A 25,650-nucleotide genomic window follows, 5' to 3' on the forward strand; every position below is an offset into this window, starting at 1 on the left:
AAAAAGGAACCTGGACATAACAATAAACAATTTCTGAATTTCTGATCAAAGCTCATTCATTTTTGCGTTTAATGAGACCGAGTTCGTGAAAATCGCTGCACAATTGATGAAATTAAGGCTGTTCAAAGCGATGCACCCCGTTTTCGGGTAATTTTGAGTTGATTACATTGGAAATGAAAGTAGAAATCGGACGGGTCTACGAATAATTACAATAATACCCAAAGATTGATAACCTCTGGAAAGACTGCCTTCTTTACTTCATAGGACGGCATAAAAACAATCCAGTACATTTTTGTACGGAAAATAACCAGTCTAAACAAGAGATGTGTTCGTCAGAAACACAATGCCCCCTATTGCACCGCTTTGAAATATATATTCTTTTCTTGACCTTTGACCTTGAAGGATGACCTTGACCTTGAACTTCCACAACTCAAAATGTGCAGCTTCATGAGAAAGCTGCATAGAATTTATTATTTTTTACATTTGACCTTGAAGGTTGACCTTGACCTTGAACTTCCACCACTCAAAATGTGCAGCTTCATGAGATACACATGCATGCCAAATATCAAGTTTCTGTCTTCAATAATGCAAAAGTTATGGCCAACATTAAAGTTAAACAACATTAAACACACATACTGACTGACGGACAGGTCAACTGCTATATATGGCACCCTACCAGGGTCATAAAAATACGCCCGGTGTTCGTAAGAATTGTGTTTCGTGATGCAAGTTTTTTTTAATGGGAATTACTTTATTAAATTTGTATTTGCGTTTTTGTAGGCTTTATTAGAATTTAAATACGTTTTTGGTTATTTTTATTGCGATTTTTTTTTTGCGTAATAACGCAAACACGCTTGTTATCTATAGCCCTGAAAATATTATTTGTTTTCCCCAATTAAAAAAAAAAGATTTTTTTTTTTATTAAGATGTGTCTAATGATAATTATACCTCAAGTCTATGTCAATTGCAACAAAGTATATAACTACAATTTATAACTTATGTGTTCTTGTTCTTCTAATTTGAATTATACTAAAGAGTTATATTAAATTCATTTTTCACAAAACCAGTTGACTTTTTGCGCCAAAAAAAATCACAAGGGACAAAATTGTCACAAAACCAGGTTTTCATTGTGAAAAAAAAATCTGATAAAGGGAGAAAACTCAAACTGAACTTTTGAAATGAACAAACAAAATTAACCCCCTTTGTAAGTTTTTTTTTTTTTTAAATCTATTTTTAGTCGTGGTGACCTTGACATTGGAGATATTGACGTGATTCTTTCGTGGGACACACCGTCCCATGATGGTGAACAAATGTGCCAAATGATTTTAAAATCTCACAATGAATGACATAGTTATGGCCAGGACAAGCTCATTTATGGCCATTTTTGACCTTTGAACTCAAAGTGTGACCTTGACCTTGGAGATATCGACGTAATTATTTCGCGCGACACACCGTCCAATGATGGTGAACAAATGTGCCAAATGATTTTAAAATCTGACGATGAACGACATAGTTATGGCTCGGACAAGCTCATTTATGGCCATTTTTGACCTTTGAACTCAAAGTGTGACCTTGACCTTGGAGATATCGACGTAATTATTTCGCGCGACACACCGTCCAATGATGGTGAACAAATGTGCCGAATGATTTTAAAATCTGACAATGAACGACATAGTTATGGCCAGGACAAGCTTATTCCGCCAGCCCGCCAGCCAGCCAGCCCGCCAGCCAGCCAGCCCGCCCGCATTCGCCAATCTAATAACCAGTTTTTTCCTTCGGAAAACCTGGTTAAAAATTCCAAAATGTGTTTTTTCCCAAAAAGGCTGGGAAAAAGCCTGTTTGATAAAATGCTAATCTCTTGATCAACCCAGAAAAACCCATGGGCACAAAAGTAAAATGATGATTTAGAGTTTATGTCATTTTCTTAATTAGAACACTGTTTTTCCCCCATTTTGGCGTTACAAAATTGGGTGCACATTATACGTGGTTGCTTGTAATACGTGGTAAAGTACTGTATACAACAGGATTCAACTACAAAGTTGGAGTTGTAACAAAGTTCTAATGTATTTAATTGTTTCGTAAAATGTGCTTTCTGTCATCTTTTTTAAAGGCAAAAAAGTACATTTTTTCCAAACTCCAACCCAAAAAAATTCAGAACATAAATGATATGTTAAATGTTTATAAAGCAGGCAAATGTTCCTTTAACATGAGCTGTCACCATAGGATGACCTATGCCCCCTATAAACGCTTGATAAAAGTATATGAGCTTTTTTCGAAACCTAAACTCAGATTTTTGAAACCTAAACGCGAACCCTAAGTTCAAGGTCAAGGTCACAGGGGCCAAAATTTGTGTGTGTATGGAAATACCATGTCCATATACACATGCATGCCAAATATGAAATTGCTATCTAAAGTGAAAATGTGCATTTTTTGAAACCTAAACGCAAAGTGTGACGGACAGACGGACGGACGGACGGACAGACAGTGCGATCACTATATTCTCTCCTTCGGAGCATAAAAATCTCCCTCTCAGATAACTCCAGGGATCTAATAGGCCCTTATGAAATAACATTCGCAATATGAAAACTCCTGAAAAAAAACACACTAGGAGCTTTCATTTTTATTTTACTTGCATTGACTGGTTCACCATTTTCGTCCAGAACCAGTCCGTCAGCCATGTTTCTGAGTTCAGCAGGTGAGATTCCTGCCGGGATGCGCCAGAATGCCTCCTGCAATACAGATACTGTAAAATCATTGATATTCATGACATTGAAATTTTGTGGTTTTTCTAAAACTGCATTTTAAGTTGACATGTAAATTCATGGATTTGAGATTTTGAAAGAAAGTGGAATTTGAGCCAGCCATGTTTCTTCGTGTTTGTATAAGAATCGTCCATCAGTTCAACCCAGGAAATCAACAAAAATTAATATCACCCAAATAATTATGATTTAACAGTAATAAGATATATTATAGGCAACTAAGAGAAGGGCTTTTTTTGGTGGATGTTATAGTCGTTATTATTCACAATTGCAAAAAGTATATTTGTTTCCAAAATCTAGTTATAAAAGTAACAATTGATGGTTTAACTTCCAGATGTTTGGAAATATAATTGTTTTAAGCCTAGTTTTCTCAAAACAAGACATATATATTTGACGTTATATGCCAGATTTATGTTGTTCTTTCATGCTTTGGGACAATACACATAACAGAAATGCTGCTATCGCCCACCTGAAGCAGGCTACTTACCTGTTCATTTGCTGGAGGGGCGATGCCTAGCCGTTTCAAGAAGTCCAAGAACACTTCATCCTCCATTGCCGTCTCATTTTCCTCCGTCAGCGGTACCAGTGGAACTCCAACATCCTCATCTGAAGGGTGCGCACACATTGTTATTACCAGTGTTTTTTTCACCATTTTGGAAATGGGGCCAGGTCCCTTAAAATTGGGGAAAATTGCAGTGTTTATTCAGTGTATCAAGCCAATCGGTCAATTGGTTGACGAGTTATTGATCGGAATTGATTTTCACACTTATTGAGGCAGTGACCTTGACCTTTGACCTAGTGACCCCAATTTCAAAAGGGATTATCTACTGTCCAAGGCCAATGCACAAGTGAAGTATCGGTCAATTCATTGACAAGTTATTGATTGGAAACCATTTTCACTAATTGTTACAGTGACCTTGACCTTTGAACTAGTGACCTCAATTTCAATAGGGGTCATCTACTGTCCAAGGCTAATGCACATGTGAAGTATCAAGCCAATCGGTCAATCCGTTGAGGAGTTATTGATCAGAAACGAAATGAACCACCGACAGACTGACATCCAGCAAAACAATATACCCCCTCTTCTTCGAAGGGGGTAGGGGCATTATAATTTCATTGATTATTCCTCATCTGCAGCATTGATAACATGCTTTATTATATCCTCCTTTCTGTCACTTATATATCCTAGCCTTGCTCTGGGATAATGGGGATAAATGCAAGTGCATATATGAAGAATTTTATGTGAGTTTTGAATAAATATCAATTTAATCATGCGAGGCTTAGAACCGATGTAGCGCGAGAAAGGTTAGATCCCAGCATGATAAACTTGATCTTTATCCAAATCTCACATAATATTCTATTTATTTTATTATTTCCTTCATATTTTTCTTAAATTACTGTCAAATATCGCATTTTTTGACGATTATATTTTTCCGTAGTTGACAAAAACAGATTCTCAAATTTTTGGAAAAACCCTAGTGTGATCTAAAAATAGCGATAGGAAAAAGCTCAAGTTTTCATCTGGTAAAAGGATTAAGTGAAGTCCTGTCTGCACAGGCTAATTAGGGTCATCATTTTACACTTCAGTTGTATTCTTGGTTTAAAAGGAAGTCTCCTCTAAGCGCAAATCCAGGTTAGACAGAAAGTGTTGGCCCTGATTAGCCTTTGCAGACGGAACAGGCTAATCTGGGATGACAATTTATGCACACATGCAAAAACCCTGTTTATCATGTGACAGTAATTTTAGTGGATTTTCATTGTTCCTCTCAACCATGAAATAAAATCCTGATTTTGTGAAGTGGTGCTGGCCATCACACAAATATTGTCACCAATATATGAGCTGCGCTTTGTGAAAAGGGGGTTTAATGCATGTGCGTTGTATATTGTCCCTGATTAGGCTGTGCAGTCCCCACAGTGTTCTTTTTCTCTCTGGCTTGAACAAGGGCTTTTTTTTTATTGATTTGGGGAAATGGCCTGGCCTTCCATTTTGGGGGAAAAATTCTCGACAAAACAGAATAAGGGGAAGAAATTACCTAAAGTAAGCTTGAATTTGGGAAATATGGTAACATTTTAAAGAAATTCTCTTTAAAAACAAGAGATGTATTTGTCAGAAACACAACGCCCCCTAATGCACCGCTTTTTTAACTTTGACCTTGAAGGATGACCTTGACCTTTCACCACTCAAAATGTGCAGCTCCATGAGATACACATGCATGCCAAATATCAAGTTGCTATGTTCAATATTTCAAAAGTTATTGCAAAACTTTACTGTAAGGTTAAAGTTTTGGGACAGAATGACAGACAGAAAGAAAGAAAGACAGACAGACATGCCAAAAACAATATACCCCCGATCTATCGATCTGGGGGCATAAAAAGAAGGGGTCTTTCTCTTGCGGGGGAAGGGGTATAGTATAGCTTTGTAAATGCTGCTGCCAGAGTTATCCCTCTTGTTTAACAAAGAATATTGAACAAGATGTGTTTGTGAAACACTATGTCCCCGTATATGACGTTTGACCTTGAAGGATGACCTTGACCCTTCACCACTCAAAATGCGCAGCTCCATGAGATACATATGCATGCCAAATATCAAGTTGCTATCTTCAATATTGCAAAAGTTATTGCAAATGTTAAAGTTGGCGCAAACAGACCAACAGACAGACCAACCAATTAACCAACCAACCAACCAACAGACAGGGCAAAAACACTACTATAGTGGGGGACATAAAAAAAATTGTGTAACGGACATTTTGTCAAATTTTAAGGAGCAAAAAACTTTTCTATTAAAATAATAAACATTGTCTATAATTCCAATTTTCTGATAAATATTATAATAAAATTTTAAAAACAAAACCCCGAATTGAGATGTCTTTTTTAAAACGATAAACAATTAACAAAAGAAGCAGTTACCATAATTTCAACACGAAATTGATTTGCTGGCCCTTTGCTAGCGCCCACCCCCCAAAAAAACAAGCATTCTCTATCCACCATCTCCACTGTCATCAATCAGAGTGACCCCCTTTCTCCTCCTGACCCCTGATTTACAGGCCCTTTTCTGTCCCAAACAAGAGATGTGTTCGTCAGAAACACAATGCCCCCTATTGCGCCGCTTTGAAAAATGTTTTTTTTTACCCTTGACCTTGAAGAATCCTTGACCTTGAACTTCCACCACTAAAAATGTGCAGCTTCATGAGAACACCTCTTTGAAAAAAAATTGTTTTCTTTTGTCCTTTGACCTTAAAGGATGACCTTGACCTTCCACCACTCCAAATGTGCAGCTTCATGAAAATGCCGCTTTGATTATTTTTTTTGACCTTTGACCTTTGAAGAATGACCTTGACCTTGAACTTCCACCACTCAACATGTGCAGCTTCATGAGATACACATGCATACCAAATATTTAGTTACTATCTTCAATATTGAAAAAGTTATGGCTAATGTTAAAGTTTTCGGACGGACAGACGCCATATATTTGACATATGACCTTGAAGGATGACCTTGACGTTCACCTTTCACCACTCAAAATGTTCAACTTCATGAGATACACATGCATGCCAAATATCAAGTTCCTATCTTCAATATTAAAAAAGTAATGGCCAATGTTAAAGTTTTCGGACGGACAGACGCCATATATTGACATTTGACCTTGAAGGATGACCTTGACCTTCACCTTTCACCACTCAAAATGTTCAGCTCCATGAGATACACATGCATGCCAAATATCAAGTTGCTTTCTTCAATAGTGTAAAAGTTATGGCCAATGTTAAAGTTTTTTTCGGACGGACAGACAGACTGTCTGATGGACATCTCATAACTGCTATATGCCACCCTACTGGGGGCATAAAAACAAGCATTTTCTATATGGAGAACATTCAGAAACAACAACAACTTCTCCCTCTCACAATAATCCCCACTGTCATCAGAGTTACCCCCTTTCTCCTCCTGGCCCCTGATTTACAGGCCCTTTTCTGGCCCCAAAAAACAAGCACTCTCCATATAGAGCATTATCAGAAACATGACTATTTCCAAGCAATATGCAATATAGTCCCCTACTGGCTCCATCATTGTCAAAAATTCAACAATAGTCAGAATTTGTTGATGTTGTTGCCATAGCAACCAGAATGTTTGACGTAGGAACAAAATGAAATAACGTGCATAATGTCCATATTGCCATCTATCCACGTTTCAAGTTTCATGAAAAAATATTAAGAACTTTTAACGTTATCGCAGGATCCAGAAAAGTGTGACTGACTGACAGACAGACAAAGCGCAAACCATAAGTCCCCTCTTGCAATAATCCCCACTGTCATCAGAGTTACCCCCCTTCCTCCTCCTGGCCCCTGATTTGCTGGCCCTTTTATGTCCCAAAAAAACAAGCACTCTCTATACAAAGCACATTCAGAAACAACAACAACTTCTCCCTCTCACCATCATCTCCACTGTCGTCAGAGTTACACCCCTTTCTCCTGCTCCTGGCCCCAGATTTGCCGGCCCTTTTCTTGTAGAGCTCCTTCCTGTCCCCCACCAGACCCATGGCCAACAGTTTCTCCATGATCTTGGGACGACTGCACCGCTTGCACATCTCCGATAGGATTCCACCAACTGGGTCTGAATAACACCAAAACAGACAATTCTTAGACTTGTTCTGCAGTGTTGTTTTTTTATGTTAAAATGGGGCCGGTATCTGGCCCCATTCCCAATTGAACAAAGTACCGGTATATTTGTTTCAAAAAGGCGACCTAAAAATTCCCAATTGAAGGGGTTTTTTTTGTGTTTTTTTATCAACCTTTAGTTAATTCCTATCCAACTCAACAAGTTACACTTTATTAAATTTAAAATTAATATTTTAAATATATTTTCATTATCAGTATAACTGAAACAGTAAATTTGTATATGCGTGTGTTTCTGGTGCTAATTTGCGTCACATGCCGTTTTAACTTCATGACATCATTTCCTGTTTATATCGTTTTTTTACGTCAATATACAATTGTTTTGTTATAAGAAAATGTAGCCAATTTGTAAAAACAAACTTTGGAAAAGCCTATTTAGGCGAATATATCAGGAAAGAGTGAATTTTTTTTCTGTGTAAATTTATATTAATCGCTACTGGATACAAAGCTGAGTAACACCAAAACAGATAATTTAAGGCTTGTTCTGGACAGACTGGACCTACTATCAATATCTAACCATGTCCTTGAAGAGGAAACAAGAGCTGTGTTTGTAAAACACAATGCCCCTATTGTGCCACTTTGAAGCCATATATTTGATCTTTGACCTTGAAGGATGACCTTGACCTTTTACCACTGAAAATGTGCAGCTACATGAGATACACATGCATGCCAAATTTAAAGTTACTATCTTCAATATTGCAAAAGTTATAACCAAGGTTAAAGTGTTGGGACAGAATGACAGACAAACCAAAAAACAATACATCATTAGATACGGGGGCATAAAAATACAGTTCTGGGGGAAAGGAGCAGTAAAGATGGCTTGTTCTTGGAAAACTGAGCTCAATACATGTGTGTTAAGTGGCTTCCCATATAAGACTATGCAGTCCTTGCATTCTGGAGGTATTTATCATAAGTATATATATATATATTTCATAAAAAGGACTGTAAACATCTCCCCATTAGCCTCCCAGTGTTTCTCCTTAGATTTTTTATACGTATGGTAAACGTTGCATCATCAGTGTCTCTGTGTTTCTCATAAGATTACATTTTATAACAGAGATAGTAAACATCGCACCATCAGCGCCCCAGTGTTTACCATAAGATAATATATTCGAAAACAAGGATGGTAAACATCGCAGCATAAGCCTGGTGGAGTTTATCATGAGATAACAATTTTTTTAACACAGATGGTAAACATTGCACCATCAGCCTCCCGGTGTTTCTCATACAGTTCCCTCAGTTCCAGTTCGTCTTCTTCTCTCCATGGCCCTGCACGGCTCAATCTTCAGAACAGGATACACAGGGATACTGGGTAAATGTTGATAACATATTTAAAAGGAGCCTAGTTTTGCGAAAACAGGGTTAAATGCATTTGTCTTAAGTGTCATCCCAGATGAGCCTGTGGAGTCTGCAGGGGCTTATATGGGATGAAACTTTACGCCTAAAAGGATTTTCCCTAAGAGACTTCCTTTAAACAAAAATACATAGGAAAGTATCATTCCTGATTAATCAGGGACAATGCTTTATGAAGTTGCATTAAGGCCAGTTTTCCCAGAACAAATCTCATTTACAAGTGACCTCAGAGCGATAACCACCAGCTCTATAAACAAGAATGGCAAATTTGGAGAGGGTCAAACATTTTGCTTGCTAAGAATCCCTCCAATAGCTTTACAGCTTTTTCAAGACTCTAACCCTGAATTGATCAAATTGATGCTGGAGCAAATGAGTTCACCCTTTACCACTTAGAAACGTATTTTGACCACTGAGATAAGTATTTTGACCAATTAGGTACGTATTATGACGTGTTTGTAGTCCATAAGAAAGTTAAATTTTATTGAAGACCTGTGTAACTGGCTTCAAGTTTTGAAGGCTTCATTTCCAACCCTTAGATACTGATGAGCAGCAAACAGTATAAAACCTGAACAGACTGCAAGTTACTCACAGGCTGTTCTGGTTTTTTGCTGTTTGCACATAGAAATTTTCCCTTTGCTTCTAAGTGGGAAAGGGTTACGCGTTTCTTTATCATTCTTTTTTTCTATTATAAAACTTCTTTATGTTTTTGTTTGTACCCTGCTATTGCCATGTCATAGTTCTACATGAATTAGATAAAACAATAACAAGGGCTGTTTGTAAAACATGCATGCCCCCCATATGGGCTCTCAGTTGTAGTGACAGCCATTTTGTAAATATGTTTTTTGTCACTGTGACCTTGACCTTTGACCTAGAGACCTGAAAATCAATAGGGGTCATCTGCGAGTCATGATCAATGTACCTATGAAGTTTCATGACCCTAGCCATAAGCGTTCTTGAGTTATCATCCAGAAACCATCTGGTAAACGGACGGAAAAACCATCTGGTGGACGGACAGACCGACATGTGCAAAACAATATACCCCCTCTTCTTCGAAAGGGGGGCATAAAAGGGTTTGAGTCCTCATTGATACAAAGACAATATGCAAGTTTGCCAAAAATTGGATGAAAATTATGGACTTTATCACATAAAAATACTGATTTTTTATGTTTTTCTCAAATTCAAGGGGAGATAATTCTGGACTTTTAACTCCGATATTGCTCATTTTCAATAGGGTTTGACTCATCATTCAGATTAAGACACTGTGCAAGTTGGAAAATAATTGGATGAAAACTGTGGACTTTATTGCGTATACAAACCTTATTTCACAATTTTATCAAATTCAAGGGGAGATAATTCTGGACTTTTTACTCTGATGTAACCCATTTTCAATAGAGTTCGAGTCCTCATTAATATAAAGACACTGAACAAGTTTGAAAAGAATCGGATGAAAACTGTGGACTTTATCGCGTAAACAAGAAAAAGTCTTACGCACACACGGACGGACGGACGGAAACCACGCCATGACATAATTAAGCTCTTCAGGCCTTCGGCCAGTAGAGCTAAAAATTACTTTTATATATGTTTCACTTAAAGCTTTTGAAAGAAATCATTGTCTTTTACTGTCATACATATTTATTTACAAAATAATACAAATGCATTTGTCCATTGTCTTAAGGCATTTGTCTGTCATGTGCAATTTTAAAAGATTTATCATAAATAATATAACACCAATTTCCCAATTTTTGTAAAAAGCATTTTTTTTCCCCGATCAAAAGGGCCCAGGCCCCATTCCCAAAATAGTGGCAAAAAACACTGCAGCCTTATTATCCCAGGAAATGAGCCGCGTTCTGAGAAAACTGGGTTAAATACATGTGCGTAAAGTGTCGTCCCAGAATAGCCTGCACAGGCTAATCTGGGACGACACTTTCCGCTTTTATGATATTTTTTCATTTAAATGAAGTCTCTTCTTAGCAAAAATCCAATTTAGGCGAAAAGTGTTGTCCCTGATTAGCCCGTGCGGACATTTTACGCACATGCATTATGCCAAGTTTTTTCAGAACGCGACTCGTATTTTCTTTACCTGCAGGGTTATCTCTGTACTCCTCGAACAATCTTCTCACTTACATCTCTGCATCTTCTGACCAGGCCTGCTTGCCTTTACTGTAGACATAAGACACGTAATACAGTGGGTTTTTTCTTTCAAATTTGGGTCCAGTAATGTGACCCTTGCCTAATGGAAAAAATGTATATATTTTTCCCAAATGTGAGCTAAAGATTCCCAATTTTTTTTTTAGATCTCAATATTGTGTACATCTCCCATCCATATAAGTTCAACCTTACTAACTACAACTGAAAACACTTTCTCAATTTTGAAGCATTTTTTAGCAAAACAATAACATTAATATCCCAATTTTAGTCAAAATGCCGCACATTTTCCAAATCCAAAGAGACCCAGCCCGATTTCCAAAATCATTAAAAAAAAGCTTATAATAAAAGGTGCACGCACATTTGTATGCTGAATATCAAAACTGAATGAGTATGTTTCGCCTGACAAGCAAATGCGTACTGACAGACTGACAAACACAAGTCAATGGTAAATGATAATGAGGAATCTAGTATACATTCAAGCACTGTGTAGTAAGGGGTAAAATAAATACCTAGACTTAAAACCTCAATTTAGTAAAAAATCAAAGGACTGTAAGAAGTAATAGCTCTGCTGAGACTCGTATCCTTCAGACAGATAAATTGCCTCATTATAAGTCTTTAACAAAAGTTTTTTTATAACGGTCTTACAGAAAATCAAAGGACTGTTAAGCACGAAAAAAATCAAATAAGACAAGTATTATTGCGCCAGTTTAACTATGACCAAAGTTAAATCGCCACTTTGTATGTCTTCAAAAAAAAATAGTTCATAAAAAAAGCCGAATGGAATTTAAGAATATCAACTTACTGACAGCATAAAAATAAGACCCATATCCTTTTACCATCTCAATCTCCTCTTTGCTGGTCTTTAAAAGAAGTAGTTACATGAAAAAGCCTTAGAGAAAATTAAAGGACTGTCGGTATGTCAGACCTGTATCCATTGATCAGTTACATAGCTATAGGCCTATCTTAGTCATCCAGAAAAGTAGTTCCATGTACAAGCCTCAAAGAAAATCAGGACTGTCGGCATAAAAATACCTCTGATAAGACCCATATCCTTCCACCATCTCAATCTCCTCTTTATTTGTCTTCCAGAAAAGTAGTTCCATGAATGCCTTCTTATTGTTTTCTGCTACCTCAACAAATTTCCGAACAACGTATGTGGCAAATTTTGCTATTTCCTGGAAGAAAACCATTAAAAAAAATCAATCAACTGAATTCCCATGATCCATTTAATAAGCACTTAAATTCTTTTATAAATCCCACTTTTTATCCAAAGGTTTAAAAATCCCATTATCATGGGTAACAAGAGCTGTGACCAAATGATGACTTATGCCCCCTATAAACGCTTGATAGAAAATGAGCTTTTTTCGAAACCTAAACGCAGATTTCAGAACCTAAACGCCCAAGTTCAAGGTCAAGGTCACAGGGGTAAAAATTTATGTGCGTATGGAAAGGCCTTGTCCATATACACGTGCATGCCAAATATGAAATTGCTATCTGAAGTGACATTGAAAATATGAGCATTTTTTAAACCTAAAAGCTAAGAGTGACAGACAGACGGACAGATCACTATATGCCCTCCTTCGGGGGCATAACAATTGAAAATGTCTGAAAGCCAAAACATTGTGCAAGTGGTCCAGGGGGTTAAAGGGTAAAAGAACTTCTCATGCTTTTCCAAAATACCATCTTCTTATTTTCTCCTTTATATTCTTAAGCACAAAGTGTAAATGCATATACAAGTAATACATATGATAAATGTGGTACCTAAATACTAAAAGAGTATGTCTCTTATGCATTTAGTAGTAAACACCTCTATACAATATCTAACTGAACCTTAATGTAAAAATTCAAATACGGATTTTGGTATTCAATGCCTTCCTTAAAAAATAACAAGGTAAACAAGGGCTGTTTGTAAAACATGCATGCCCCCCATATGGGCTGTCATAGGGGTCATCTGCCAGTCATGATCAATGTCCCTATGAATTTTCATGATCCAAGGCGTAAGTATTGTTGAGTTATCATCCAGAAACCATTTTACTATTTCGAGTCACTGTGACCTTGACCTTTGACCTTGTGGCCTGAAGATCAATAGGGGTCATCCGCTAGTCATGATCAATGTACCTATGAAGTTTCATGAACCTAGGCGTAAGCATTCTTGACTTATCATCCGGAAACCGTTTCACTGTTTCGAGTCACTGTGACCAGTATTTTTTTTATGGCAATTTCGGGGCCGATATTCGGCCCCATTCTCCTAAAAAAATGTACATATTTTTCCCCCATTTTGTAGAAAAAATCCCCTCAAAAAGTAAAAAAAAAAAAAAAAATATTTTTGAAATAACTGTCTTATGATAAATATACAGGGCTCAACAATTATGGTTGTCCTATTGCCCCTGGCAAGTAAAAGTTGAGTCTGGGCAAGTTATTTTATAATCTAGTTGTCCGCCCGGAAAAGAGCAAAAAAGAACAAAGAGCATTTAATTTAGACTTTAATTGCTATAATCATTTTGTTAAATGTTCAAAAATATAAAAGGTTTTGTGGTGTATCATTTTGGTTTATCAAACAATATGAGGTTTACAGTTGATGTGATATTTGATGTGATATTTCATGTTTAGGCAAGTTGCTTTACGTTCAGTGCAAATTGATTTTGGAAGTACTGGCCCGGTAGGGCAAGTTGGTTTTTCAGTTAATGTTGAGCCCTGATATATCTCAAATTTATTTCATAAACAACTAATAAAGTATATAACTATAATTAATATGATTTTGAATTATTATAAAGAGTAATATCAAGTTAATTTTCCCAAATCAGTTAATTTAACATGAATTGCATTTTTTTCCAAAAATGGCCAGGGAAAGGCCTGATGTATCTATGTATATTGTGTCAATTTTCGTTGATAAAAACATTCCAATTTGGTCCATTGTATTGATAAAAAATGCTCACATTTTCTATTTTATCGATTTAAAAAATCCCAATTAGACTCAAAATGGCAAGGAAAACTAAGACTGTGCATGAAGGCTGAACTGTCTGAAACTGATGTTGAAAAAATCATTGGTATATATTTAAGAAATAGGACAAAGACATTCAGCTGTGAATATTACATTCATGCATACATGTGTGTTCATATAATAAATATCATTACATATAAAAGAGTACATTTTTAATTTTCCCCTTTTCCTAAAAAAACAACGCGTTTTTCCCCTTTGGACGGGCTTGCCAAAATTCCACTATAGGTGAAAAAAAACACTGGTGACCTTGACCTTTGACCTAGTGACCTGAAAATCAATAGGGGTCACCTGCCATTCATGATCAATGCACCTATGAAGTTTCATTATCCTAGGCCTAGGCGTTCTTGAGTTATCATCCGGAAACCATCTGATGGACGGACCGACCGACAGACCAACGGACCGACATGTGCAAAACAATACATGTATATATAATTATTTCCAAACCAGTTTTCGCGCACCAAAAAACAAAAAACTGGTTGGCTCAAAGAAATTTTGGGACAGCGCTAGCCCTGGTAGATAGACCCCACGACACCAGTACATAATATAATCTGCAAATGTGGTCCTAAACTGCATCCAAGAACGAGTCCTTGTGACCTTGACCTTTGACCTAGTGACCTCAAAATCGATAGGGGTCATCTGCCAGTTATTATCAATGTACCTATGAAGTTTCATGATTCTAGGCGTAAGCGTTCTTGAGTTATCATCCGAAAACCATTTCGTTGACAGACGGACCTACCGACGGACCGATGTGCAAAACAATACACCCCCTCTTCTTCGAAGGGGGGCATAAATATACTAGACGTCCCTAATTTTGGAAATAAATTGATCCAATTTAGAAGGATGTGAGAGTCCACTAGGGATAAATGGGTTAAGTTCTAATACAGTGCTTCAGGTAGGCCTTAGCGGCAGCGTGAAGCCCCCTGCTGTCAAAGATTCAAACCTACAACTTTGCCCTTTTTGTGGCTGAATGGGAAAAAAATCAAAAATACAGTCCAAAAATTCCCATTTGATGGTGAGATATTCATATGCTTGCAAATAGAGATGTTCAAGTTTTATCAATTCGACAATTATATTTTCCCCAATTTAATGTAAATTGACACATAAATCCATATGTATGCTGTTTGCTACTCATCAGTATCTAAGGGTTGTAAATGATGCCTTTAAAACTTGAATACAGTAAGAAAGGTCTATAATTAAATTTAAATTTCTAAAGGACTAGACTTGTGGTCCCTTACACAGTTAAATTTAATTAAAGACCTTTCTTACTAGATTTAAGTTTTAAAGGCATCATTTACAACCCTTAGATACTGATGAGTAGCAAACAGCACAAAACCTGAACAGACTGCGAGTAACTCACAGGCTGTTCTTGTTTTATGCTGCTTGCACATAGCAATTTTTACTTGGCTTTTAATTGGAAAAGGAATAAGCAGTCCTTCAGCTTGTATTTGCAAAAGACAGAGTGCTCTTTTGTCATAGGGCATTTTACTTTGCTTCTGAGTGGGAAATTAGTTAAATAAAATTGCTGTGCAAATTTCAAAGATTAACATTATTATAACATTGCATTCAAAAAATAACCACACATATTGATTAAAGAATTTAATAAAACTTTGGTCTTCTTTTTGAGGGATTTACAGTGTTTCCATCAAATCCAACCTGAAGGCACCATGCAGGGCTCATTGCCAGCTTTATCACCTATTTTGACGCAGTATTGAACAGGCCCTAATCCGAAGGATTCAAAAATACTTGCGACGGTTGGCAGACAAACAGTGGGGCCAGATAACGCGACTGTATGTTTGTGTGTGAGTGATTTCCTTACAATGTGAGAATAGTTATTGAATTCGAAGTTTTGATAAATACTTTGGTAAAACTGACTACGTGTTGTGATTTATGGCATGTTTTTATCAATCCCCCAGTTCTAATATTTCATCAACGTGTGGCGCCGAGATTAATGCAATCGTCAAAATTGCAAACTTTTTGTTGCAGAAAAACAAACATTGAAGTTAAGTTGTACTAAAAATTCAATTAAATTGCAGCCTTGAAAAAGATTCCTGAAAACTTAAATGTTGATAACTGAAAAAACACACAGTATAATCATGTTAGGAAAATTGTATTATTATTGATATATTATTGCATGTAAGCCATAATTGGCTTATCAGCAGATACTACAGTGATCTTGTGAGTTTTGCTACCCATCCAGAAATTATCAGCTGCATACAGACACTTTCAACCATGATTTCTTGCCATAATTAATCCAATCCAATTGCAAAAATGTGTTGCTTATTTTCCATGCAAACTAATGGTGACTTTGTAATTATATATAATGTAAACCTAATTTATATTTTAACAAGATAATGATAATGCTGTTAAAGTGTAAATATTTCATAACTGCTAAGAAAAAATACCAACCCATTTATTTTGTTTAAAGTTTGATACATAATGTCAATAAATGTTGAACAAAGCAGAAACATCATAAATAATGATTATGCTTTTTTAACTGCTGGCTTGCACGTAAATTGCTGTGAAACACAATCAGTTCAAATAAAAACAAATTCAGTCATAGAATCATCATTCCCAAACAGGAGTAACCTCCCTTTGACAAGAGTTATCTCTCTTTGTCAAAGCCTGGCATTCTTTCACAATGATTAATATGACATTAATTTCATGTGATTGTTTGAAACAACATGCTAATCCATTGACTGAAGCAGTTTTTGTCAGTTTAATAATTAACCAGCAAAAAAACACTATGTTACGTAGTTCTTTTCAATTAGCGAGTCATTTGAGAGAAATTTTAAAAAGCTTTTAAAATAATGGCATGTCACAGCAGCTAAACTCTACACCTATACACGCTTGTTCACATCATCTGCGTTCATTTCATAATGAACTATTATGAAAACCGTGTAAATTAAATTAATGGCAACAAGATGTGTTTGTGAAACACAATGTCCCCCTATATGATGTTTGACATTGTAGGATGACCTTGACCTTGTGAAGGATGACCTTGACCTTGCACCACTCAAAATGTGCAGCTCCATGAGATACACATGCATGCAAAATATCAAGTTGCTATCTTCAATATTGCAAAAGTATTCATAAAATAAGCGATTTGGGCCACATATATTTGACCTCTGACCTTGAAGGATGACCTTGACCTTTCACCACTCAAAATGTGCAGCTTCATGAGATACACAAGCATGCCAAATATGAAGTTGCTATCTTCAATATAGCAAAAGTTATAGCAAAATGTTAAAGTTGGCGCAAACAGACAGACCAACAGACAGACCAACAGACCAACAGACAGACCAACAGACAGGGCAAAAACAATATGTCCCCCACTATGGAGGACATAAAAATAAATCACTCTCTGAGAGGAGCGTTTTTAGCACCACGATAAATCATCTATCAAGGACGGCAACAGTCCACTTAGACCAGTTGGTTTTGATTATAAATACTGTTATCTCCATTTTGCCATTCTTACGTTTCACAACCATGAACTATTGAAATTGTTTCACCAAATTCTTCCATAAAAAAATTTCATAAATGCTTTTCATGAAATCTAGAGTCTGTTTATTTTGTTTTGACATTTTCAATGACTGTTTATACATGGCTAAGTCAGGGTATGTGTTTTCCACTGACACTTCAGGTCCATATCTCCCCATACTTGAATAATATTCGACAGTAAATTCCACATCAATTTTCGGTCACTGATAAACTTTCCCATCTAAATGATCAATTTTAGACGACCGTAAGCTCACCACAAAAGCCCCAGTAATTGTGTTTGCCCTATTTGGTATGTCTTAGCTCTCCTAAAGAATTAAGTCATCAATTTGCTATCTCAACATGTCATCTTGGACACGACTTTCAAAAACGAACATGATTTTCTCATAACACTCGGGATATGTGGCAAGGGGGACAAGTGATCTTTATGGAACATCTTCCGCTGACAGGATTAGCAAAAAATACTACCCCACCATGTCACAGACAACCGGAGACGTCAAAATATTGAAGATATCGATCTCAAAACTAAAATAATATTGTCTCCGTTTCAACAGCATGCATTTGAGATCAACTTTTGAACCCAAATCTGTTTTTTTTAGGCAACATAGCATGCTGTTAACGTCGTTAACAGTGTGGCCAATTCATTTATAAAAAGGAGGCTTTTACAATATTTATTAAATAAAAGGTTTATGTTTAAGGTCATGTTTGCCAGGATCCAAATAAAACTTCCTTGAGAGTGTTTTCCCCTTAACCACTTAGATACGTATTTTAACCCATTTGTTCTCCTTTAGAAAGTTACATTTAATTAAATACCTTTCTTACTAAATGCAAGATTTAAAGGTTTCATTTCCAACCCTTACTTAATAACGAGCAGCAAACAGCATAAAACATGAACAGACTGCCAGTTACTTGCAGGCTGTTCTGGTTTTATGCTGCTTGCACATTGCCTTTTTCACTTTGCTTCTTATGAGGGAAAGGGTTAAAAAAGGATTCATGAGACATGGTTCTTTTTTAAGAGTAATGAATGTACATTAAAAGCAGTACTGTTGCAAACCACTGTGACCTGGGCATTGTACCACAAAAATACTAAACTCAATTTTCTGACTCTAAAGAACTTAATAGTTTTTCCTCAATTTTAAGATAAGTTTGTTCATCATGTTCAACTTGGTTTTTGACAGATTTTTTTAAGAGTCTAACTCAAACCGAAGTTGATGAACATATGCATATTCTTATAGCTGACATTTGAGTTTTTTGCGAGCTGACTGACCATATCAATACTCAGTATTAAACCATCTGCACCAATGATTGCATAGGATTAGTTGATGAGGTGTGTACCTTGCAGGAAATCACAGAGTTCTACCGTAAAACGTTGTGTATAACGCGCATTTATGTATAACGCGCATCTACTTTTTTAAGCTAAAACATCGGGAAAAAAGTTTTTGAAGCAAAAAAATTGGGGGGGAAATTCCGTACCGCAGCCTAACTGAAAATCGTTTTATTTACATTGCCGATCTTACATGTTCTTTTATTGCTTCAATTATTTTTTTTTTAAAGACGATAACAATACAACTAGTTTGTTTTTTTTTTTTAATCATATTGTGCGTAATAATAAATGTTTGGATTTAAATGAATTATGCATGAAATGCACACTTTCCACGAGGATACCATCAAGGTTTTCATCATATGTCTCCGAAGTCACTGTCCACGATTTTATCGTGGAGTACACATAACGGATGGATTAGTTATAACTAAGAAACTGACATTATTGATTGGTATTGTCACGTGCTTATTCGTGCATGACTAATTCACAACCGCGCGTTTTATTTCCAATGCCGATATCATGCGTTCTTTTCGAGTGTCTATAATTGACAGGAGACTTTAACGACTCAAACTTCTCAACACCATTACGACATTACCGGCGATAAACAAACAATGGAGGTGTGAAGCCGTTTGCCAGTTTGCATGTTTTGATAATAGCCCAGCTACACAAAACTTGACAGGTGACGCAAATTGCTCGATAATCACATCCTCAATCTTGACAAGACGTATGAAAACGTGCAAACAAACACAGCATCAATTTTATTAACACATTTGAAAAGCAAGAAAAATAATCATAAATATATCGGGAAATACCTTGCCGACATACTATTGTAAATCGACAAGTGCCCCCAAATAAATTGTGTAACCCTAGTACAGTAGGGTATAATATTGTGGGAAAACAATAACATTTAAATAAAAATGGCTTCCTTATTTTTCATTTTCTTCTTCAAATTCATTTGATTTCAATGCTCTGTACGTACCTGAAAAAGATAGAAAATGTTATGTTAACTTTATAATGTTTGTCCATCTTATTCAGATCGTCAATATAACACTATTATTAACATAGTTACAGTTAAAACACCGGAAAACAGAATGATGCGAATTACCGCTACTGGGTAACTGACAGGGAAAAAATGTCCTTGCATGGCTGTAGTTGTGCATAACGCGCATCAAGTTTTTAAAATGAAATTTTGGGGTAAAAAAGTGCGCCTTATACACAACGTTTTACGGTATACACAGTCAGGATTATTTTTTAAGATCTCCCAAAAACACACCCAGACCTGGTTCCAACCAGAAAACAGACTCAAAAATGGGCTGTAATGATGCAATAAAGCTAACAATTGAGCTATAACAATTTGGTTTTAACTAAAGTGAGCTTTAAGTGTTTTTGTCAACGGTGGTTGTTTGTAGACAATTTAAAATGATTAAAAAAAAATTGCAGAATTTCAAGAAGTAGCATTATAATTGTTTGATGGTTTCTAGTTGTACATTATACCATAACTGTGAAAAAAAGTTCCTTTGTTTGGCAACTTTAACTTACAAAAGCATTTGCACATAACAATGTAAAGCGTAAAACCAAAAACCATTGTGATGCTGACGTTTAGTTGTTGTATTTTTTTAACTCTTTCAGTGCTGGAACCGAATCTTGAAGGCCTTTGCAAACAGTTTGGATCCAGATGAGACGCCACAGAACATGGCGTCTCATCAGGATCCAAACTGTTTGCTATTCTTCAAATAAAATCTAAGAAAATGCTAATTTTAGAAATTCAGCAGACCACATTTTAGCAGATGACAATTTTCCCAGCATGCAAAGGGTTAAATATAAATTTGGGAGCAAAAACTACCATTTTCACACCCTCACAACTGAGATATTTGTTACAGATCCCTAGCAATGTTCAGATGAGAAAGTAGCAAGCAGGTCAACAGTCAAGAGTGCTGGGTCTGCATGGTTTTTCACTTTCTTCTTAATTTCCAAGCACCAATGTGATTTTGAATAAATTACGTATTCATAAACACTGGTGGGAAAAATCACAAACAAGTTGACAATCGCCAACGCATTTTAATTCAAACTGATAAATGACAAAAACCTAAATCCCTCAGGATAACAGCAATGATTCTAAATGAAACTAGTTACAATTAATCATTCTGAATTAACCCATTGTATGAAATTAAAATGCAAATTTGACTGCGGAGATTTATTGAAACTTGGGTGGGACGATTTATCAACGACGCTTACTCGAATGCTGCTGTATCTATGACAATGAAGCAGGCCACCAAAAATGTAAAAATGTGAGTAAAGGGGCATCTTGCCTTACATGACTAGCAGTGAGGTGAATTCGATAAAAAGAAAGGAATAAAGAACACAGTGAAAAAATGCCTGCATCATCTGTTGAGAAAAGCAAAATGTTCAACACATACAATTTAAAGGGGCCTTTTCACAGATTTTGGCATTTTTTTAACTTATTAATTAAATGCTTTATATTGATAAATGTAAACATTGGATCATAAAAGCTCCAGTAAAAAATAAAGAAAAAAAAGAAAAAAAAGAAAAGAACATTGCCCGGAGCAGGTTTCGAACCAGTGACCCCTGGAGTCCTGCCAGAGTCCTGAAGTAAAAACGCTTTAGCTTACTGAGCTATTCCGCCGAGTACACATTCTTGACGTATTTATACCTTATATAAGCAATCTTCGTAGTTTTACAAAATTTAACGACAAAAACAGAACTCTCCAAATTATTCAATCATTTCGCGTTGCAACGCTTTATAATTTTTAGGTTTTAAAATCGTCAAAAGATGCATATAATGGCTATATTAGAGCATGGTTAATGTTCAGTATTACTGTTTCCTCACAAATATCATAACTAAAACGAAAACTTACGAATCTGAAACAACTTTTTTCAATTTTGTCAATTTACCAAAGCGTGAAAAGATCCCTTTAAGGGCTTATTTGATCTGGAAAGGTTTTTTTAATTTTATTTTAAGCTTTTAAAAATAATTATACTATTGCAATACTCATATTTGTACAAAAAAGATCACATAAATAGCTTGCTTCACAAAAAATATGGTTTTATATTCAAGTCAATTATTTTGTGTTCATCGCTTTTATTGAGTTTTAATTATTGAATTGCATTGTGAACTTGTAACACATGGTTGTAAACGTTTGCTTTTAGACATTTAACCCTTTTCCCCGTAAGAAGCAAAGTGAAAATGGCGTTTGCAACCAGCATAAAACCAGAACAGTCTGCGAATGACTTGCAGTCTGCTCAGGTTTTATGCTTTTTGCTGCATCAGTATCTAAGGGTTGGAAATAAAGCCTTTAAAATTTAGTAATAAAGGTATTTAATTTAATTTAACTTTCTATGGGACTACAAATGCTTCGAGATACGTAACTTAGTGGTCCACCAAATCATGACACGTGATTAAGTCTATTACACAGCACATTTTAGTCATGTACCTAAAAGAAAAGAGCAACAAATAATTTGTTAAATTATGAATATCAATGTTATTTCACAATTTCTATGTTAAACCTTTAGGCCACAACATTTTTTTTTATTGGTTTACAAAAATTATTTTGAAAATGGTCCATCGGGCTGTCGAAAAAAAAAAAAAAAAAAAAAAACATCATTGGAAAAATAAGTTAATACTAATAACATCAGAACAAAGACATCATATATTTTATTACCTTAACACAGAGACGAAAAATCAAATTATGCAATGAAACACATCTATATCTTCAAATGAAATGAGTCACCTAAAAGCACCTTTTGTAACATCAGGCAATTTTAAACACTCCATTAAATGACATGCGTTCTTATCCCATTAAAACGAAAAACTGCGCTTCATTTCCGTAATTCGATGCGCACCATTACGCAATACTGCCCGTTGCATAAATCTTATATAAGATAAACTACTCATATACAAAGTATGTGTTTGCTCTTATTCGACTTATGACATCGTCCATGAAAAAAAAATCGAGGTAGATCTATCCCCGCGTCGTCGCGGTAATGTTTGTTAAAGTTGTTGTTGTCATGAAAACTCGTTGATTTACAACGCAAAACGTCTTATTTGAACTGACGCGAATTAATACAATCATATTTGTCAACTTGGCATTTGCTTTATTTTGATAATTTAATCCAAAGTTTAATGTTCGCAAGTGTTTTTACTGGAATTGTAAACAAGGAGCCAGTTAAAGTCTTCCGAAAATGTGCAGTCTGTGTGAATTGACAGTTTGACGTCATCAAAGGAAAGCCGCTTGCTGTCTGAAGCAATAAAGCGACAAATTTCGCGCAGACAAAATTGGCTTCCTTTGTCTAGCAATCAACATGCCGAACCAATCGTGCGTTTGTTTCTCAATTGCAATCCTCCAATTTAATAATAGCACGTGCATAGCTCCGCCTTCGAATCTTTTGCAGAGAACGGAGGCGGAGTTTAACGGTTAATTGAGCTAGTATTTTACGCAAGTTGAGTTCCGATTTGCCGAAATTACTCGGCCCTAAGCATTGAAACGACAATTACATTTATCAATGATTTTCCGAGATATACCGATTTGTTCCGATTTCCAAACTTTCTGTACAGTTCCTATAAACTATGGCGGACGTGTTTACAAAATTCCTAAACACATATATCGTAAATAATGGCAGTGTTTTATTGGATTATTTATACTAATTATCAAATTGCAAGGTAATACTTTTTTATCTGCTATAATATCGGGTTTGTTTAATATAATAAACATGTTAAACAATATAGTTGCGTCACAGACTCGGAAATAAATTTTGATGCGGTCGACATTTTACTGACGCTGATTTTCCTATTGTCTGTTATTAAATAAATTTTGAGAAGTGCCCATAAAAGGACTGGAACATACAGTGTCACATTGAAAAATATCCCGATCTCTGTAATATATGTGAACCAATCGTTGATTGTACTTACTTGATTTTATTCGCAACCGTACTCAAACCGGATCGTTTTTTTTTTCTCGTTTCGCTCGTTTTTCAGTGCGGTCGGGAATAAAATATATAAAAAAAGACGATTTTCCGATTTTATTTTTTTTCCCATTTTCCAAAAACTAGGGTCGGCGGTTTTGTAAACCAAGAAATATAAAAGTCGTGGCCTTACCACTTAGATACGCATTGTTAAGCATTTGTTGTCCCTTACAAAGTTAAATTTATTTTAAGACCTTTCTAACTAGTCAAGTTTTAAAGGCTTTATTTCTAACTCTTAGATACTGATGAGCAGCAAAATGCATACAATCCTTACAAACGTATTTATTTTAGAAGGAATGCACAAATGGAAAATTCTTGTATATCTACACTAGACAAAATGGCTATCTTCAACTCTCGAAGACTTATTCAAAATTAATGAATTTATATTAAAGAGTTTGATAAATGGATAACTGTTAAAGGATTTATCACAAGTGGGTACCTGTTCAACATATAAATCTATCACAACAGCTATCAGTTTGTGGGCTAAAATAAAGGCAAAATCAAAGTGTAGTTGTACATGTAGCTTCACTTTTAAAGGTAATTTGCATAATGCTTGTGTCCTATAAGTGTATACAATTTTATTTTTGTTGATTTATTTAATGCATAATAAATGTAGGGCAGTCATTTTTAATTTGGGCCAAATATAATTATCGGACAATATAAAAATTGTAAACAAAATCTGAAAATGACAAAAAAAGCAGTTTAAGACTTCCAGTTCATAATGCCATTTTTTGCACAAGCATTCTTACATCTTTCATTTAAATTATACATCAATTATATTACAAGTACTTTGGTTAACGAATAGCCCATATACCTAAACTCCCACACTTCAACAGCAATAGGTATAGAACAACCCAAAATATATGATGGACGATGAGCCAAAAATAACCCGTACTTCCATATAATTATTTAAGCCACCCAAAATTCGTACATGAAAATAAATTGGACAAGAATGTGTTTAGGCCTTAGAATGCCTGTTATACCCAGAAAACACACATCTGTCAAATATTTGTTTGTATTTACACATTTTACATGACAAGTTAACCTCATGCTTTTCTATTTTCATCTTCAGGATTAGTTACATTAGTGAGCAAAAAGTTTAAATTACTTTAAGTGAGTTTGTTTCTCCCCTGTAATGCACAGATGAATGGGATGCTATTTGCTGCAGAGAGCCCGCCAATAAAGACAGGAGAACAGTGATAAAAAGTAACATATCCAATTCCATTCTAAAAATGGCAATTTAACCCTTTGCATGCTGAAAAATTTGTCATCTGCTAAAATGTGGTCTGCTGAATTTCTAAAATTAGCATTTTCTTCGATTTTTTTTTCAAAGAATACTATCAGAATAGGAAACAGTTTGGATCCTGGTGAGACGCCACGTTTTGTGGCGTCTCATCTGGATCCAAACTGTTTGCAAAGGCCTTCAAAATTCGGTTCCAGCACTGAAAGAGTTAACAACAAACAGTTTACCAAAGACAGAGAGACCTTACTTGAAGAAGTACAGGTATACTGCAGCTGCCACACTGAACAATAGAACCTGAAAATATAAAAGAAATAAAACATACATAAGAAATAAAGAGCAATTCAAAGCAGAATTATGCAAAAGTATTCGCGAAAACACCACTTATATAATATTCAAATTGATTATAAAAAAAATCCAGGAATATTTTTGTTCTTTTTTTTTCCATTTTCCCCAGTTTTCATTTACAAGATTTATTGCAAATTCAAACTACTTTTAATAATATGGTATGAGAACAGTAATGTATTGAATTATATATATATTAAAAGGAAGTCCATTTTAATCAGAAGTTTGGCCAAATTATAAGGTTGTAACCATCAGAAAACTGTAATCAATCTGCCTGGATTTTTTAGCTGTTTAAGGTCACTTTTGACCTTAGATGACCTTCATTCATGATTGGTCTGAAA

General features: G+C 35.6%; 2 protein-coding genes across 2 annotated transcripts in view; both read right to left on the reverse strand.

The window, feature by feature from the left end:
• The window catches only part of LOC127861185 (uncharacterized), a 300,757-nt gene that overhangs the window by 148,189 nt on the left and 126,918 nt on the right, over positions 1 to 25,650 (reverse strand). The gene's annotated exons all lie outside the window — the stretch shown is intronic.
• The window catches only part of LOC127859683 (dentin sialophosphoprotein-like), a 185,694-nt gene that overhangs the window by 10,892 nt on the left and 149,152 nt on the right, over positions 1 to 25,650 (reverse strand). Inside the window, exons 5-9 of the mRNA XM_052397189.1 lie at positions 10,860 to 10,939; positions 8,630 to 8,734; positions 7,185 to 7,364; positions 3,247 to 3,365; positions 2,602 to 2,729 (exon numbers count right to left, since the gene is read on the reverse strand). Coding sequence (XP_052253149.1) covers positions 2,602 to 2,729; positions 3,247 to 3,365; positions 7,185 to 7,338 — 401 coding nt within the window. The 5' untranslated portion in view covers positions 7,339 to 7,364; positions 8,630 to 8,734; positions 10,860 to 10,939. The remainder of the gene's footprint in view (positions 1 to 2,601; positions 2,730 to 3,246; positions 3,366 to 7,184; positions 7,365 to 8,629; positions 8,735 to 10,859; positions 10,940 to 25,650) is intronic.

This window comes from Dreissena polymorpha, chromosome 15, assembly GCF_020536995.1.
Source record: "Dreissena polymorpha isolate Duluth1 chromosome 15, UMN_Dpol_1.0, whole genome shotgun sequence".
Taxonomy (NCBI): Eukaryota; Metazoa; Mollusca; class Bivalvia; order Myida; family Dreissenidae; genus Dreissena; species Dreissena polymorpha.